Below are 19,825 nucleotides of genomic sequence, written 5' to 3' on the forward strand. Positions count from 1 at the left end.
GAACACGGTTTGTAAACCACTGATGGAGTGAAGAGGACCAAATTGACAACCAGGAGATCTGGTTTCCTGTGACCACAAATTGGTGTTGACAGAAGATAGGGATGGAGTACCAGCCCCAGACGAAATACAGTTACTGAGTCACAGAGTAGGTCATCAACAGAAAGTCGTACATTATTTTTCTTCCTAGAATAAGAGCTTTTGTGGTAAATAGAACACCAGACTCAGGACCCAGAGACCTAAGTTCAACTTCCAGCCTTGCTAGTAACATACCATATGGCACAGGGCAAGTTACTGAAATGCTCTGAATCTTCTCGCTCATTCTCCTAAGGTGGGAGTGAAATGTGGGAAATATTGCACAAAAAAGTTTAATTTAATGCCGTGAAAATTACAGGTGGCTGTCTCCCGTCTTGGGGCAGCTCCCTGGGCCTCCCCCTTAAACACTAATGTTGTTCAGAGTTCTGTCTTCATCTCCCTCCCCTCCTCTTTTCTCCACCCCCTCACCCCTGCCCCCATCCCTCCCCCATGCTACCCCCGCCTTCCTCTCCTCTCCTCTGTAGTTATTCTCCCCTGGGTGATGTACTGACTTCACTAGAATACATGCCCCATTGCTCCCTGAGCCCCTTACCTACACGTATGTACTAATGATAAAACTCCCATTTATTAAGCTATTTATACTTGTATAAAGCAGTACAGTAACATTTTTTATAATTTCTTTACAAGGAAAGAGACAATATCCATGTTTTATGTTTAGCTAAAGCTTGGAGTAGTCCGCCAACTTGCCCAAAGGCCCAAAGCTAATCTTTTGAACTGGGATTCCACCGCAGTCCAAAGGCTCTGTCCTAATTCTACTTGAAAATTGCACCTGGACACCAATTTGGAGTAAATACACTAGATGGAACCTCATAGAACAGGCTCTCCTCCCCCTTACCCCCACTTTTTGGTAACATTTATTTTGATCTAATTGTGAACTCACAGAAAATTGGCAGGAACTGTGCAAAGTATTGTATGTTCTTTGCCCACATTTAAACAACTACTTTTAGGGAGTTAATGGATAAGCTGGATCAGTCGCAGAGGTAGGAGAAGAGCCAGAGGCATCATGGAAGCCAGTGAATGTGAGTTTCACAGAGAGAGAAGGGTCAGCAGGGTCAGACACTTTAGAGAGGTCGAGTACAACAAAGAGTGGAGAGCAGCCCCTGGGGTTAAGTGGCTCAACTAAGGGGTGGATGTTTGAAATTGCCCCTGTAAGGAACTGTCAAGGAAATGGAGCAAAGACAAGAGAGAGGACTGATTTGGGCCAAAGCTTCCATTACAATGGCAAAGCACAAGTCTGTGGTGATGCCATGGTTCTCCTGGCAGCCCCCGGGCACCCAGGATTAGGAATAGAGATGGTTAATCAAAGGCAGATAGGAGAGTGTCACAGGAGCTGCTGGTGAGGGTCTTGAGGTCCAGACTAGGTAGTGAGAGAAGAAGGGTCAGGAGGGGATGGAGAGATGGCGAGAAATGAGGGAGCCAGGGGTCTGGAGAGACCTAGGGTTTAGGACAGCAGGTGGTGCATGGAGACCAAAGTCACTCTGCTGGATGCGTAGGCAGTGGGGAAAGGAACGGGGTGATGGAGTTTAAGATCTCACAGATGGACTCTCCTGGGTCCCAGAACAACAGGCCCTGGGTGTGGCCACGGACATGGTTGACCTTGGGCAGGGGCACCTGATCTCAGGAGGAGGCGCTGACCTCTGAAAGGCGAAGGAGCCATCCCTCTGTTGGAAGCGAAAGGAAGAAGATGGGCACATAAGCAGACGGGATTGCAGACTTGGGGGGGTGAGAGAGAGGGCACGCCTGCCAAATGTCCTCTGTTCCACCCACAAAGACTGAAGCAAGGTCATCACCTGAGAGTAAGGGGAGGCAAGGGGAAAGGTGAGAGGTCCGAGGGACGTGCAGGAGGCGTGAAAGGGTCTTTGAGCAGAGTGGGAGAGTGAGCTTAATAGGGCTAAATGGCAGAGTTGCTGGACAATATCCAGGACTTTCTGAGGGGGGTGATCATGAATTTATAATGACACCAATCTTCCTACTCATGTGATTTTTCTCCAGCAAAGCTCTACTGCATGGGGGCAGGGCTAGAGAATGTAGGTGGAGAAGTTCATCCACAGTTGATGTCTTTCGGGCAATCATTTAAAGGAAAAAGGAGCGAGGGACTTAGGTGAATTTGCAAGAAAATGATCATAATGGTGGACCATGGGGTCTAAGTTGGGTAAGGATGGACGAGAAGACAGGGAGCTGATGGTGGAGAGAAAGTTGGTGTCAGTGGAGTGAGATACAGATGAAGGTCAGAGAAGACTTCCTCCGGGGGGTTAGCAACTGTTTGTGGAACAAAACACTGGCGGGGAGGAGAAAGCTCTCCACTGCAGAGTGCTGCGGACCCAGGAGGGGGAGATGGGCTTCTCTCACGGCAGGAGTTGGAGGAGGCAGTTCTGAAAGATGTTGCAGCTACAAGTCAGAGTTTGTTTGCCTTAGAATTGGTGGTCAGGAGGTGGTTCTAGAGAGAGAACTGTGGAAAAGAAAGGATGAGGAGGGAGGTCAGTAGTAGGAAAAGTGAGGGAAGCCAGCATGGAGCAGGGTGGGAATAAGATGTGGGGAGAAGATAGAAGACCAGAGGCACTTCACCTGGAGCAGTTCCCTTTTTGGTACCAAGTTGTTTTGATGCCAGAACTGGCTGTGGGTCTAAATGATATCTCCCTAAAGCCCCCTGGAATACTGCCCCTGTTATATGGTGTAGTGATGTTCAGAGGAAGAATGGGACTTTGCAGCAGAGCTTGGGCATGGAAGGTCCTGGAAAAGTCTCCTGAAAGCTATCCAGCAAGGCATTTGATGGGAAAAGGCAGATAGAGAAACATAAATATGTGTTTATTCATTTATTCAGTCACTGTCTGAGCATCAGCCATCTCGCCAGCCCTTGTGGGTCACGGCGATGAGCTATCCATCTGTTGGTGGGATCCCAGCTGCCGGCTGCTCAGGGAGAAGTCTGTCTGTCTGCAGACCCCCTGACCTTACCCAGACAGCAGAGGGAAAAAGGGAGCTGATGCTCCATTCTGAACCTATTTTTAGGTGCTCCATGCTAACTAGCTGCAGATTGTAATATTTTAATTAAACCCCTCTAAGCCCTTAAAGTGGTAAATGCCTTTTTGACCTGTTCTGTCTAATTTATCTTCAGCACATTTCAACAAACTGCAAATACCATCTAATTTTTGGAAACAAGTACAGGATAAATTAAGTCTGAAGCTGAGGGCTTTTGGCAGCAAAACCTGTCTCCCGAACAGGTGTAAAGGTCGTGCTGGTAGACATTTCTCAGGATCCCCCGCAGGCCTAGCAGGCGGAATCCACAGGTCCTCTTTGCAAAGGTGGGCTGGGATCAGGGTTTCGGTTTTGACGACCTTATTCTAATTTGTTTAGTGATGTGGTCAGTCTCCAGTGTGGTCATGGGAAAAAAAAATCCTATAAAGAAACTTCAGGAAAGGTAGAATAAAGATCCCTGGCCTTGAGAAATCTTGGGGATAGTGAGATGGAATGAACATAATATCAGAGTCTGACAGTCCCAGCCCCCACTTTGTTAAATATTGACGATGTCCCGGATCCTGGTGAGCCTTCTATCCAAAATCTCATAAAATTTCATCCTCGCCGTGCCTCGGTGGGGCAATATCACGAGTCCCATTTTACAGATGAAGTAGAATCAGAGAGGTTTTCTAACTTACCAGACTTAAACACACAACAAGTGGACTTCAAACCCAGAATGCCAAGCTGGTAAACCCCACAGCCTGCTCTCTCCTCCCCATGCGGTGCCGCCTTCAGGCCCAGTTGTATCAAGTGGAATCAGTGATTGTCAGTGTTTCTCAGCACAGAATTACAGGAGCAATCAGATGTGCGGGAGGGGAGTGCGGGAGAGGGTTCCCCTAGGGCTTTGGTCAAACTTGATTCAACATTTGAGGTCAGGATGAGAAGATCCTTCAGGTGCAGGACTTGGGAGAGCCAGCAATTCTGACCCCGGGTCTCTTGCGCGTAACCCCTGACAACACTCGCTCCACTCAGTTGTAACTGTTTTTCACATCTGTTCCCTCCACTTGCTGGTGGCCCTTCAGAGAAGAGGGATTGTGTCTTAGACACTTTTCTCTCCCCACACTCTGCCTGGCCTGTTAATAGGCTCTCAGTATATGTGGGAATGAATGAGCACAGGAATGAGTGTGTGAAATGAGAAGAGATTAATTATGTCCAGAGCTGGAGAGCCTGCTTCCCCAGGCCCTCCTAGGAAGGGTTTCCTGGGAAAGGTTTATCACAGCCCTGTCCACACGCGGAGACGAGTTCTAGGATATTTTGTCCCATCAGAGGAAACCAGGTTTGACACCACTTTCATTTTATATACTTAGGCTCACTATTTCTTTACCGTTAGGCACTTTGCCTACAATTAAGATAAATTGCCATGTGGGCAGCAACAGAACAGACTCGTAGAACCTTTATTAAAATAGCTGAGCGCTAACATTGAAGAATGAAGTGGTTGGAACTAAAGAACACGTTTTTAAAGAAGGCAAACACCTAGATACAATGTAGTACCTTAACTGGTATCAATCACTACTTAATCTAATTAGTTTAGAAGCTATTTTAAAGAGCTTAATTAGATTAAGTTGTGATTGATAACACTTTATATCTACTTGAGGAGAGCACTTCTAATTTACCTTGAATCTTTATGCTTCTAGTCAAAAGCCTATTTCAGGCACGTGCTAAGTGTGGGGAAGTACTTTATTGTCCCTGAAATCACTCTAGGTGCCTGGCACCGGGCTGAGCCAGAGGCCCCGGCAGAGTCCTTGGGCTCAGACATTCTGATACCTAGTGGGGTGGCCTTGACAAGGACACCCTGAGATTCTACTTCAGGAGGCCTGAGAGCAAATGGGGGAATGCAGAAAAGTCAGCAGAGCAGGAGGAGAGCAGTTTAGCAGGCCCATAGGGGCATGGGGTCCACCTAGCTTGAGGTCAAGGTGTGTAGTAGCCCACACCCTCTTGGTAGAGATGTGCTGCTCGGTAACAGTGGAGTCAGGGTAGGGGGCTTGCTTAGCCTGACGGTGGAAGTTCATCGTTGCCTAGAGAGCAGCGGGTCAAGGCATGTGGGGCCTACTCCTCCCCCAGTGTTTGGGGAACTGTGACTTCCTTTGAGCCCGCTAAGAACCATGGGGGAAGGAAACAGGAAGTAGGAAGTTATATCTGGGGTGGGATGTACAAACTTCAGTGTCTTCTGGGCTGGGAGTGGGAGGTGGGGATGGGAACTCATCCTAACCTAAACTAAAATGCTTGTCTTCCATCTCCTCCCTGCAGCCCGTATGTGTGATGCCCACCTTCGAGGCCCCTCAGGCATCATCACCTCCCCTAATTTCCCCATTCAGTATGACAACAACGCACACTGTGTGTGGATCATCACAGCACTCAACCCCGCCAAGGTAAGGCTCTTGGGGAGGATGGGGAGCGTCCTATGGGCAGGACTGGATTGAGGACAGTTGTTCTACCAGGGATTTCAAACCCAGAACTTGGTTGTGGTAGATTCTCTGCAGACAATTATTAAAAATTCTTTTTACTATATACCAAGTAGATAAAAAGCATACTTGTAAAATATAAGATATAAAGAACATCAATACAACAAACACCTGTGTAGCCATCTCCCCACTCAAGAAAAAAAACATACACACACACACACACACAGATATCTTAGTGACGTGTGTCCCTCACTAACCTCATTCCGTTCCCTATCCCTCGGGTCACCATTACCTCGATTGTGTGCTTTATTTTTCCTCTGCTCTTCTTTATAGTTAGCACATAAGTATGTATCCATAAAAATATTTAGTTTGCCAGCATTTGAACTTCATATAAATATAATCATGTTGTATATAGTGTTAATCAAGTTCACTCAAAATTATGTCCTTAAGATTTATCTGTGTTGTCATGTATCATTTTGCACTGCTATATACATCTTTTCACATCTTTATTTCCGAGTTAGTGCTTTTTTTCCTGTGAAGTGCCCTTTGTTCTCTAATAAATTTTATAAGTATCTTGCCAAGATCCACAAAATGACCTGTTGCAATCTTTATTTTAATTATACCAAAACTACAGGTAAATTGGAGAACTGATATCTTTATGAGACCAAGTCTTCCAGTCCATTAATATGCTATATCTATATTTACTTAGGGCTTCTTTAAGGGCTTTCAGTAAACTTGTGTCATTTTTCCATTGTAAATCTTGTACAATTCTTAATATATTTATTCCTAGATATATTTGATGTTGCTTTTATAAATCATGTCTTTTAAGATTTTATTTTCTACCTTTTTCTTGCATGGTGGTTAGAAATGCAATTAATTTTTATACTTTGATTTTTGTATATAGCAGCTATTCCATAATAATTTATCTGTGAATTCTTTGGAGTTTTATACATAAGACAGTTATCATCTGCAAGGAATGATGGTTTTGTTTCTTCCTTTTCAATCTTATACGTTTTCTTCAACCTTTTCTTGCTCCAATGTTCTGCCTAGAATCTCCAGTGTAATGCCAAACCATTGTGATGATGGTAGGCACTTTTGCCATGGTTCAGTGTTAAACACAATCTTTTACTTCCTCACCATTAAGTATGACGTTTGCTGAAGTCTTTTTCTTATAGTTCCTTTCTAGTCCTAGTTTGCTAAGAGCTTTTATTGTGAATGAATGTTGACTTTTATTAAGCATCTTTCTATATCTATTGATATAATCATATGATTTTCTCCTTTATTATCCTGTGTGGTGAATTCCACTGGTTGATTTTTCTGATGTTAGACCAACCTTGTATTCCTGAGATAAACCCAACCTGGTCATTTAGTATTATCATTTTTAAACATGCCTATATTTGATTTACTAACATTTTGCATAGTGAATTTGCTTCTATTTTGTTATGTATTATATATATAACAAAATAGAATATATTATACACACACACACACACACACATACATACATACATACATACACATGCATACACACACACGCCTGCCAGATCTCTGTGTCAAAATATTTTTAACCTCATAAAATGATTTGGAGTTTTTCCTCTTTCTATCCTACCTTTGTTTCTGGTGTTCTACAATTTCACTGTCATATGTCTAGTTGTGGATATTTTTGTATTCATCCTATTTGATTTCATTAAGCTTCTTGAATCTATGGATTGCATCTTTCATCAGTTTGGGGAAATTTTTAGCCACTGTCATTTTGACTGTTGTCTCTCCTTTATTCTCTCTCTTTTCTGCTTCTGGAAGTCTGACAAGGCAGACTTCTATCGTTTTCTCTCATTCTGTTCAATAATTCTCTGTTCAGTTATGTCTAACTCTGTTGAAGTCATTCACTGGAGATTTATTTTAATTTCAAATATCATTATTTTTAGTTTATGAAGTCCTATTTAGTTTTTTTTTCAGGTGCTTTTTGAGCTAATTTTATAATCTCTTGCTCCTTACATATATTTAAGTTATTTAAATAAGTTAAACACATTTATTTTATATTCTGTGTCTATGAATCTCAGTATATGAAATCTTCACAAGTTTCGCTCTGTTGCCTGTTGTTTCTCACCTGTTGCCCCCAGATCCATGTTTCTTTCTTTGTTTTGTAATTTTTGACTGTGTGGTTAGAATCATAAACTTTGTCTGTGGGAATTCCTTGAGACCTGGGTAGAAGCTGGTGTGTTTGCTTCTGCTCAGTGCCTGGGGGCATTACCAGCCAGAAACCGCTTCAGACTAAATTCTCAGTATGAAGGTTTCAAACCACCCAAGTAATCTGAAGGCTGAAAACCCATGTGAAGACAGATTTAGCATGATGGAGTCTCAGGGGAAGTTTTCTGTTTGCTGTTCACTCAGTGTCAAGGTCTGAGATAAACAATCAGCCTCGAGATCTACCCAGAGGGTAGCAGTGCTGTATGAGAAGGAAGGTAGGCTTATTTCTAGCTCATCCTCACACTAAAGGTGCAGCCTTAACTAGCTCAGCTTTGTTCAGGGGTGTCATCGAGAGTCCCTAACTTTGGTGGACCCTGACCTTTGTCTCCTTCTCCCTCTTCTCCACAAGGCCCTGAAAACCAAAGCTCTACTTCACCAGTTTTTAAAAATGCACCCAAGGCCAAAGCCAGCTTCATGCTCTGAATCACATTTTGTATCTCTACATTGACTGGGTTTTAGACTCTGAGAATTCTTACTATACTAGTCTTCTCAGGCTTCCATAACAAAATATAATAGACTGGGTGGCTTTAACAAGGGACAATTATTTTCTCACAGTTATAGAGGCTAGACGTCTGTGATCAAGATGCCAGCAGGTTTGGTTTCTGGTGAGGATTCTTCCCAGCTCATAGACAGCCTCCTTCTCACTGTGTCCTCACATGGCCTTTCCTCTGTGCACATTCAGAAAGAAACTTTCTGGTATCTCCTCCCTTCTTTTGAGGACACCAAACCCATTGGATTAAGGCCCCACCCTTATTACTTCATTTAACCCTAATCACCTTCCTAAAGGCCCCATCTCCAAATACCATCACATTGAGGGTTTGGATTTCAACATATGAATTTTAAGGGGATATAATTCAGTTCATAACACTTACTAACTTGTAAAAAGCTTTTTTTTTTCTTTTTAAATTTTACTCAACATTTTAAAATTGTTTGCTCAAGAGTGCCTAGGACCGTAATACTTGGAACACTGGAAACAGATTTCCTCTGCAAGACATTTTACAAAGAAAGATTCATATTTTATCAAACCATTTGATGATGAACCTAGTCAATGGAGAAGGAAGTTTCAGCCCCATGAGGGTGGAAATGGAGGCTAAACCAGAAGAAGGACCTACTACCATGAAGTTGTTAAGTTGCTGACTAGAGGACTCTTTCTCGGGCATTGTTAAAAATGCTTATCTCTGTTTGCTTTTGAATCTGAAGGTGGGGTACAGGAGGAAGTGTAGGTAAGGCGTGAGAATTTTCTGAGAAACAATTTGATTTGCCCTCAGAAGGCCTAGCCTTGGCTGGTGTGTGGAGGTCAATGGCCCCATATTGGTCACTACCCCACATGCCCTGCAGGAGGTCACTCCAACCTGGGTTCCTGAAGCCAGCCCCTCTGAAGGACACTCCCTCAGAGTCAAGTTGTTCAGAAGGGTGTTCTTAGCAGCTTCGTGGGTTCTTACCGGGCTTCAGGTAGTGCTAGGGGAGCCCAGAAAGGCTGAAGGGAGTTCCTCATTGACACCACCCAGGAAGACAGCCAGAGAGCATACAATGCCGAAAGGAGGGTGTAAGAGTAGAAACTCGAAGTCTTAGACTGAAGACTCGGAGCTGTCTTCCTGCCAATAGCAGGGAAAATGCATAGTGTTTTCCTACCCCTGTTCACTGGCCCACAGGAGAGATACAAGTGTGTCCAAGGACTGCTTGTCTGGTCACTTTGGGAACATCTCCTTCAGCAAAAATCACAGCCTCTCCAAGTTCACAATAATTGTGATCAAACCATGATCAAACCATGATATGCTCTCTGTCCTGCACAGGAGCGTGCACATAGGAGAGAAGTCATGTAAGTAAATGTAAAGCTAGAGTTTGGATAAGTGCTAATGGAGATGAGTCTAGAGTGCGATGGGAAAATCTAGGAAGGAGCCACTACCTGGAAGGTCAGAGAACTTTTCTCAGAGGAGGTGACATTTGAACAGGGTCTTGAAGGATAAGTAGGCTTAGAAATCAGTATTTCAGAGTGGATACGTGTGCAGAGGCACCAACGTTTGGAACAGTCTCTTAGAACTGAAAATAATTCAACATGCCTATATCAAGATGAGGCTGGAAAGGTCAGCAAGATTTAGATCATGGTGAACACACATGCTTGGTAGAAAGGCTTGAGTTTTATCCTGAAACGGATTTTTAAGGGTAGAAGTGTTAGACTGTTGGTAATAACAATAATAGCTATCTCTTACTGTATGCCTGTCATGTGCCAAGAACTGAGCTAGGCCTTCTGTGTAAATGAATTTCTTTCATTCTCTTCATAGCATAATTAAGTAGGTTTTAAAAAGACCCATTTGATGGATGAAAAAACTGAATCGTGGACAGGTTGAAGGTTAAGAAACTTACTCATAGCACATAACCGGGAAATAAGTGGCGGCACTGAGATTTAAGCCCAGTCTTCCTGGGTCTATTGCCCATGAACTTCAGCAGCTATGCTGTGCTACTGGATGGAACAAGGTCTCAGAATAGATGGGAGGGGTTGGGACTGGTAGCACTGGGATCAGCCTTGGGAAGGATGAGGGCCATTCTTTCTTCTGAACCAGAGCAATAGGAGGAAGGTCTGAATTTTTGAAAGATTACTCTGACATCAGTAGAGCTATTAGAGAGGGAAACTGGGGAGAGTGAGACCAGTTAGGAGGCTGAAGCAGTTACCCAAGTAAGAAATCTGGGGTCGTCAGCCAAGGCTTTGGAAGCATGAAGAGGAGAGACAGATTTAAGAGGAGCTTAGGGAATGGGATGGGACTTGACGGCTGATTGGGCGTGAGATGGAGGGAGAAGGAGAGGTCTCATTCAACGTTGTGTCCCAAGCGACCACCATAGTGCCTGGTATATAGTAGGCACTCAGTAAACATTTATTCAATGAACAAATAGATGATGACTCAGTGTTTTCTGACGTGGACCAATCGGTGGCTTTAAAAGGAAATACAAGAAGAGGAACAAGCTTGGCAGCAGTCAAGAGGGAAGCATGTGCATTTGAAGTGTCTGCATTTCATCCAATGCCATTTGGATACACTGGTTGGAGACTGGATAAATCTGGGTTCAAGAGAGAGATTTGGGGGGCATTTCGTCAACACACAGTTGGGAACAGAAGCGTAAGGAATGGATAACCCTTCTTGGAGAGAGCAAAGAGAATGAAAAGACATAGAATGGATCTGGGAACACAGTCCTTACAGATGAAGGAGATCCAGTGAAAGAAACAGAGGAGGAGCAGTCAGCGTGGTAGGAGGGAAATCAAGGTTCAAAAGCAGGAAGAGTTTCCAACCAGGATGTGTCTAATAATGGCAACGCTGAGAAGCGTCTTGTTGGAAAAGGACTGGAAAGAGACTGTCGGCTTTGGTCTTGGAAGAAGACCTTGCCGTGGAGCTTCGGGGGGGCAGAAACAGCAGTGGGATGGGGAGTGAATGGATGGGGACGGGGGGATGCTCAAGAGGCCAGACATGTAGACAGCCTTTTTGACTTCATTGTGAAGTGAGGGAAGGAGAAAGGGCACATGAGGGAGGTCGGGTGGACAGAAAGCTTTGGGCTACTTAGGGTGTTTGTTTAGGATATTGGGATTTTGAGCCCGTTTGTAGGCTGTGGGCAAAACAAGCACAGAGAAAGAGAATGAAGATGTAGGAGAAAGAGGATGGTGAGTGAAGGATCTGGAGCGAGTGAGAGGCAAATTGGACTGAGACTGCAGGAGCTCCTTTCACAATGAGCAGGTGAAGAAAATTGCTGTCATGAGAAGGAGGTGAGAGTTTTGCCCGCAGGAGTGCGGAGTAGGTCTCCTTATAATCATGGAATGATTACACATCCCTGGTACCTGTATGTGTGTGGGCATGAGGACCCTTCCTGCCATTTCATCCCCCTTGTAGGACCTCTCCTGGTTGAGCTTGAGAGGGAGATGGGAATGTTTCAGTGACTACGGCCACCTCCAAGGGCAATTGGAAGGTCCAAACAAGGCCCCAAAATGGTCTGACGTGGGAATGGCCAAGAACCTATGTCAAGATGCCAGCCTTGCTTGAGCGCCATCGTCTGTGCTGCTCTGCACTGTGGGAACAAGAACTGATAGTCTCATAGCAGAGGCAGGTGAAGGGTATGTCTCTCCTCGATAAACTAAGAATAAAACAATTAAAACCACCTCGGTCCATCCTCCCGGAAGCATCCTCCCGGAAGCTGGGCAGATTCAGGGAAAAGAGAAAAGGCGGCTCAGAGCAAGTGCTGCTGGCCTACTAGGTACACAGCTCTGCATTCTCCCTTTGACTGGGATGGTCTGGAGAAATGCGAGCCCCGCCTTGGCCAGATGGGCTATCTTAGTTTTTGTAGTCATTCTGCCCACAGTAACATTTCCCAAATTTGGTCAATCATCAGAAACAGCTGGAGAAAGTTTAAAGACACACATTCCAAAGCTCTTTCCTCAAAGATCTGATTCAGTGGGTCTGAGAGGGGAACCTGGAACCTACATTTTTAAAGAGCATCCTGGTGGTTCTGACCAACCTGGCGTATGTGATAAATAACAACCCCCTTCCCTCCCAGCAAAGCACACAAGGCCCTCCTGCCCACCTCCCCTCAGGCAGCCCTGGCTTCAGCCACACTGAACTCCTGGTTCAGACACAGCTGGCCCTTTAAGAACTCCATCCAGCACATCCTATCCCAGTGTGCCTTCCCTTCTCCTCCGGGCAAATCCCTACCCAACTTTGAGACACAGTTCAGATCCCTGCTCTTCAGAGAAGCCTTCCTAACGCCACCAGGTCTTAGTCCTGCCTCTGTTCCTCCAGCACTTCATCAGCCCCTTCCGTTTGCATGCATGTTGCATTGCACTGTGTTGGGAATCTCTTTCCTCCATAGCTCATGAGAGCCCCCAAAGCAGGAGTGGCATGTTGTTTATCTCTCCTGCAGTTAGCACAGTGCCCGGCACAGAGGAGGAGCTCAGCAGATGTTTGAATACGTTAACAACTGACGGAAGAGACCTGTCTCTGGGTCAGGTAGCTCCTCAGGTATGGCCCCGCCCATGCTGGGCCCCAGAGCCTCCTCCTGTTAGGACCTTTCAGCTCAGCCTCAGGAAGGATGTGGCTGATGAAATTTCCATGGTCAGGACTGAAACCCAGACCTGAGTCGGTGCCCCCTACTGGCGCCCATCGGCCTTTCCTTCACAGCTTCTCAGTATGAACTCAAGACATAGGAGTCAATTTGCATATGATCCTCGCTGGATTTGATCAGGACAGTTAATCCACCTGTGCTAGAAAAGAAGTAAAAGGCAGGCAGGAGAGAAAGAGAGATACGGGAGGCAGAGGGATGAGGACGCAAAGGAGCAGGAGCGGGCCTGGAAGGGAGAGGGAGAGGAAAGCGCATTTTATGAACTTCAAAGCCAAAGATAACAGCGTTTTGATTATTCGCTCCTTGGGGATTATCAGTGTCACTCTTCCCTTTGTAGATCTGAAGAACAGAGAAATAACTGTCCAGCCAGCAATGACTCTCGTGCAAATGTCAGGAACCCACGTGTTGGCCCTTTTGTTCACTTACTTATTCACTGAGCAAACATTCACTCTCACACTCTCTGTGCTGCGCCCCGCGCAGATGCTGGCTGGTGATGAGAGAGGTTTTCCCTAAATTCCCCCACAGCTCATTCCTCACGACTGGGCGGCTCTAGAGGGACCCTTCCATGGCCTCCTCCGGTCCTGACCCTGATCCCTTTCCTTTTTACAGTTGTTTTCAGTTCCCGGTGTATTTTGGCATTCCTCTTCCCCTAGAGCTGGCCGTGGCCTGTTCCCACACACTCTCCTCTATTCGTGAAGACAAAGCCTGCTCCCTCCTCCAGCCAGGATTTTGTGCCCCTAGCGTTTGCCCCATCCCCGTGTTCCTCTGATTTCAGCACTCATCACACTGCGCTGTGTTTCGCATATACTCGTGTGTCTCCCCTTCTAGACTGTGAGGTCTCAGGGCATTGGCCATGTTTGTCTTCCTCTATTGCCTCTCCAAAGCCCAGCACCTGGCAAGGACGTATTAACTGTTGAGTGAATAATTGAATGAATGAATCCATCAACCAATGAGTGAATGAATGGATGACGGGCTTACTACTCTCAGAGCCAGCAAAGTTAAACCTGAGATAGTGACCAAGGTTCCACAACCTCTGAAAGTTCTCAGTCTCTGCCCCTGGGCTTTCTTTCCCAGCCTCCTCGAAAACCTTCCTTAAAGGGGCTGGGGCTTCCCTGGTGGCGCAGTGGTTGAGAGTCCACCTGCCGATGCAGGGGACACGGGTTCGTGCCCCGGTCCGGGAAGATCCCACATGCCGCGGAGCGGCTGGGCCCGTGAGCCATGGCCGCTGAGCCTGCGCATCCGGAGCCTGTGCTCCACAACGGGAGAGGCCACAACAATGAAAGGCCCGAGTAAAACAAAAAAAAAAAACAAAACAAACAAACAAAAAGGTGCTGGAGGCCTCTCTGCTAGAACTCCTGAGGGTTCAGAGCAGCCCTTCCACCAGACTCCCCTCCACCCCACCCCAGGAGCCAGTTCTCCAGCCCTGCCCTGGGCCCTCAGCAAGACCCAGGCAGGAGTCACCATGCAGGCCGTGCCCAGGGAAAGGGAGTTCCCTTCCTTTCATGGCGCTAATAGGCTGTTCAAAGCATTAGCATCCTGAGGCGGGAGGGGTTGGGGGAAGCCAAGGTCAGCCCTCAGGAGCTCAGAGAAGCGCTCTGAGGAGAAATAGGGAAGCAGGCCTGGAGCCGAGGGTTGTGGAGGGAGCTCTGACTCACAGGGAAGGGGCAGGGGCAGGCCATGGAAAGCCTAGGGTTTCCATGCCAAGAAGCGGAACTTTCTCCTGAGGCTCAAGAGTTGATAAACTTTTCTGTGGTGATGAAAGCCTTTCTTCAGAACCCATAGTCATTAGGTTCTGATTGGCTGTGAGTTGCAGAAAACTCCTCCACAGAAGCTTAAACGAAACACTGATTATTTTCTCCATAACCCAAAGGTCCAGAAGTGAAGACTCCAGGGCTGGTTTAGTAGTTTTCTCAGTGTCTTGAGCACCTCTGCCATGCTTTGCTTGTGGCTCTTGTCCTCATGATCACAAGAAGGCTGCTTCACCTCTGTCCTCACATTTGTATTCCAGGAAAGCAAGGAGAAAGGTGGGAAAATGCCCCGAGGGCTCCTCAGCTCATGTCTCATTGCCCAGAATCCTGTCACTTCACTATCCTTAGCTCTGAGGTTAGCCACATATATTGCCATGCTCCAAACAAAGCCAGCGTTCTATTAAGATGTGTAAATGGTGGGAGGAACATTGAGTGAACCACTATGTCTGTCACAGAGTCCCAATCATGAACTAGATCAGAAGGAACTGCTTTGGTTGGAGCAAGGCCCTGCCCACTCTGGCTCTTTTCCCACCTCTGTTTGTGCCCCCTTAGAGCCTTTGTAGAACCCCGGGGTGCCTGGGAACTCAATTTGAAAACCATTGCTCTGGGCCAGAGGTCAGCAAACTTTCTGTAAAGAGCCAGACCATAAATATTTTCAGCTTTGAGGACCACGTGAGGTTTTTGTTGCACATTCTTCTTTGTAGTGGTTTATGTATTTTTTAACCCTTTAAAAAAAGTGAGAACACTTCTTAACTCAAGGGGCCAAACAAAAATAGGCCACGGGCCTGATTTGGCCCAAGGACCATAGTTATCCAACCCCAGCTCTAAGGGGTCGTGGGGCACAGGGTTTTTGGTACAGAGTGAAGGATGGGCAGCAGAGGCCAGAGCCCAGCTAGGAGGCAGTTATAGAAATGCAGTCACTGGACAGAACAATCTCAGTCTAGATCTCTTGGGACTCCAGCTTCCCAAAATATGCCTGAGAGCTGTCAGGTCCTCTGGAGCCTCGCTGAGACCTTGGGCACGGGCTGGCAGGACTGGGATCCCTGTCCTTCGGCTGGTCCTGGACGGTGCTCAGGAAGCAAGGAATGTCCTCTGGGCCCAGGGTGGGCACCCTCCAGGGTCCCACTCCCATTGCCCACAATTCTCCGGAAAGGCAGCTGTGTGCTGAGGGGTACAGTCTCCAGGATTCCCTCCCCCACCCGCTCTCTGCAATGAACACAGACTCAGGCTCCCCTAAGCCCTCGTCCCACTGCTGGGCCCTGGACCAGCCTCCTGGCAGGTCTGTCTGCCTCCAGCCCTCCCTCCATGCCGAGTTAGAGCTTCCCCCCCATCTTCACCCTCAAATCCAGACTGCTTGCTCTGGCCTGCCAGACAAAATGCAGACTCAGCCATGCTGCTCTCCCCTCCCCGCTGACCCCTCGGCTGCCCTCCTGGCTCCTTGTTTCCCTGTTCACTGCTCAGAGCATCTCCGGGACGGAGCCCACACCCTCCTCCATCCTGCAGGTCCCTGCACACCCACCTCCCCCATGCGGCCACCTTTCATCTCTCCCTCCTTTGCCATCCTCCAATACTCACCATCTGCACCGTGCACTTGGCATTTAGGTTCTGCTGTAGATTGTAGGACAAGTGAGATAACTTATGGGAAGCAGCTAGCTCGGTGCTTGGCACAGGGCAGGCGCTCAGTAATGATGTCCTAGTGCAGGGTTTGTTTGTTCATTTACCTAATGGGTGCAAATTGGGCGTCTGAGCTGTGTACACATGTGCCTCTTAATCATGCCTGTTTCATGTGCTGCCACTCTCCTGCCTTAGAAAGACACCTTGCCAGCTTGATTTACCTGCATGTTAGTTAATGAATCATTATAGGATCCTGTCTTTAAAGAAAGGCCAAAGAGAAGAGCGAAAAATAAATGAAAGCACCAGTACACTGGGCCCTGGGGGCGCATCCCAAAGCGTCAACGTTGTGTATGTTGTGCTGTCTGCCTGGTGTAATTAGCTCCCACGTTAGGGTCAGACACTCTAAAATGCAGCTCACGTCAGCGGTGCTCTACTCAGTGATGTGAATCACTTTATGGCTCTGGTTCTGGCCTTCAGAGCAATGTTTTCCCATCATAGACATAGTAATCACGTGCTCTGTCTTTTGGCAGTGGCTTCGTGAGTGGGGGCTGGCTGGAAGGGGTGACGGTGGTGAGAATGTACAGGCAGGACCCTGACTCCCTGCAGAGGCCAGGCCCCTCGGTCTGCAGAAGGCACAACTGGCCTTGGAGTATTTTATGAGCAAGTGTTAGCTGAGCTGCTGGGATACAGAAAAAGAGCTTAGGGAAGACTGAGAGCATAAGTCGTGGTCCCTGCCTTGTGGACCGGAGACCTCCCTGGGATGCTGTGAGGCAGTCGAGCACAGTGGTAAGGGCCTGGCCTCTGGCTGCCTGATGAGTCCCAGTTCTACCACTTAGCTGTGTGATCTTAGGCGAGTCGCCTAATGTCTCTGTGCCTGGGCTTTCCCATTCGTAACATGGAGGTATTCATAGTCGCTGTTGTCTTACATGAGTTGAGATACGTAAAGCGCTCAGAACAGAGTCGAGTACATTATAGGTGTCAGCTCTTGTAGTGACAAAATCTCTCAAGAGAAGATCAAAAACTGGGATTAAGTGTCTCAAAGAATCTCCTAGACCAGAGGTCGGCAAACTCCCACCTTTGGGCCAAATCCAGTTCATTGTTTGTTTCCGTAAACTAAGTTTTATTGGAACACAGCCCTGCCCATTCGTATACAGATCAATGTACATGGATCATGGCTACATGGATGTGTGGCTGCATTCCTGCTGCGACAGCAAAGGCGGGTTGTTGCAACAGACATCATATGGGATGCACAGGGGCAAATATTTACCCCCTGGCCCTTTACAGGAATAGTCTGCCCACCTTTGTTCTTGACGATAGCTCCTGTGAGGGGTCCAGGAGCCTGGCGATAAGTCCATGCTGGGGAGTCAGGAAACGTTTGGAAAGCGTTCTCGCATTCAGCATTGTCTGAGCCCGTGGCATGTGCCTGGCACACCGACAGGTGCTGGGGGTTCAGAGGCCATGAGACCTGGCCCCTGCCCTCCAGAAAGTTCATGGTGTAGTGGAAGACCAGGTAAACAGATCAGTCGCAGTACAGCAGGTAAGTCCTGACACGGAGAGGAGAGGAAGGGCAATCAGGGAGCACTTGGACAAGAGCTCAAGGATGCGGAGACGTTGCTAGGGAAACTGCGGGTGGGGGAGGGGACTGTGCAAACCAGGGTCGTGAATGGGCCGATGTGAGGGGAGACCACACAGGTCCTGTGGTGGGAGGGCAGAGGGGAGCAGGTGCCGAGGGCCCCTCCTTGCGTACTGGGCTGGGAAATGGCAACATCGTTCTGCAGGGCAGGACTGGGGAGGGTAAGAGATGGGAAGGCGATTCCAGCCTAAGCAGATGGTGATGATGGGTCATCAGGGAACATGGAGGCGAGCTTGCCTGCTCGGCGGGAAAACCAGAGGGGCTAAGGCTTCCCCACTCGCTGTAGGTTGCTCACTGTAATATGTGTCTATGTAGCCAACAAGGATTTTTATCAGTAGGGTCTAGTATTTTTGTCGAAACTATCTGAGAGCCCCAAGCAGGAATGCTTTCCTCACTCTTCTTGCATACCACCGGCGATGGGCTGCTCACTACCTCTGAATGCACTCCTTTTCATTGTGGGACAGTTCTGACAGTCACAGAGTTGGGTCTCAGTGCCTTGTCATCTCCACGTTTGCCCTTGGAGACAGCTAGGGTTACCGCTGCTCCTGCCTCTGCCCCTGAGTCTCTCTTCTCCAAGGTCAGTACCCCCAGTTCCTCCATCCCCTGTTTTCTAACAGGCCCCAACTGCTGCCTGCTAAGGGCCCACAACCTCCCTCACCCACACTGTTGCACAGCCCAGACATCGGTCTGTTTTCCACCAGCCCTCAATGCTATTGCTCCTAAAACAAAAGTCTCATGCGGTACATTTACTTACAACGCTTCCATGATTCCCCCTTGTCTTCAGGACAAAGCCTAAATGCTTAGCATGACAGACAGCCCTTCCTAACCTGGCTCCTCCCACTTCTCTGGCATCACCACCCTCTGCTTCCCTCTCAGTCATACAACTCTAGATTGACTCACCCCACCTCTCTGCCCCAGCACCTGCTTCTCCCTCTGCCTGGATCACTTTCCTTTCCTTCTCCATTTATCGGACCCCAGTCCATCTCCCAAACTCAGCCTGGGCTTCATTTCCTCCAGGAAGCCTCTTCCAGCCTCCTTCTAGCCAACGGCACCCGTCCTCCCTGTCCTGTCTGTCCACGCTCACGGCTTCTCGCCGTGAGTCCCGTGCCCAGGCAGAGGGCACTGCACAGGCGGTACGGGGCTCAGCCACAAGTGCAGCAGCAGTTTCCTTCCGAGGCACCTGAAGGCACCCTGGGCTGAGGCTCTGCTGGGCTGCTTGGTTTGGACAGAGGAAGCCTGCACCACTAGGAAAAGCTATCCATGGGAATTCTCTACTCCTTGAGTAGCAGAATAGAAAACAAAGAAGCACTTGCAGCCTCCCTACTGGGAGACTGAAGATCCTTATCAGATTGAAACCAGCCTGAAACAGGCAAAAAGAGGCCCAGACGAGATGTTAGGGGACGGGACTCTGTGTTCTGTCTTCACGAACGGCACTGTCACCCACCACCCAACTGCCCAAGCCGGGAAGCTGCAGGTCTTCCCAGACTCCCTCTCTCCCTCAGTCCCCACATCCATCCAGTCACAAAGCCCTAAAGACTGCAGGGCCGTCTCTCTCTTGCGTCTCCACTGTGTGGCCCTCCTGCATCGCTCACCTAACTGCCACTGAAGCCTCGAATCAGCCCCACCGGCTCTGGCCTCTCTCCTGCCATGTCAGTTTCCACACGAGCAGCCAGACCCATGTTCTTCTCCAACACCTAACTGTCCCCGTCACCCACTGTTTAAAACTCTCCTGCCGCTCCTCCCTCAGGATAAAGCCCAGCTCTTCGGGGCAGGGGAGGCTATGAGGCCCTTTGGACCTCGCTGCAGGCAGATGTCTCAAGTTCTGGACCTCCTGGAGCCACCACCTTGCACAGAAGGCCCAACCACATTGTCCCCCAGAATGAGGCAGCTGACGGCTCTGCTCGGTTTGTGGACCTGCATTGATAGACACTGACCACTCCAGAATGTTCCATCTCTGCCACAGCTCGGGCCTTGCGCCCTAG

General features: G+C 48.0%; 1 protein-coding gene across 1 annotated transcript in view; it reads left to right on the top strand.

Moving 5' to 3' along the window:
* The window catches only part of CSMD2 (CUB and Sushi multiple domains 2), a 667,758-nt gene that overhangs the window by 346,124 nt on the left and 301,809 nt on the right, over positions 1-19,825 (top strand). Inside the window, exon 10 of the mRNA XM_033838419.2 lies at positions 5,353-5,474. Coding sequence (XP_033694310.1) covers positions 5,353-5,474 — 122 coding nt within the window. The remainder of the gene's footprint in view (positions 1-5,352; positions 5,475-19,825) is intronic.

This window comes from Tursiops truncatus, chromosome 1 (assembly GCF_011762595.2).
Source record: "Tursiops truncatus isolate mTurTru1 chromosome 1, mTurTru1.mat.Y, whole genome shotgun sequence".
Classification (NCBI taxonomy): Eukaryota; Metazoa; Chordata; class Mammalia; order Artiodactyla; family Delphinidae; genus Tursiops; species Tursiops truncatus.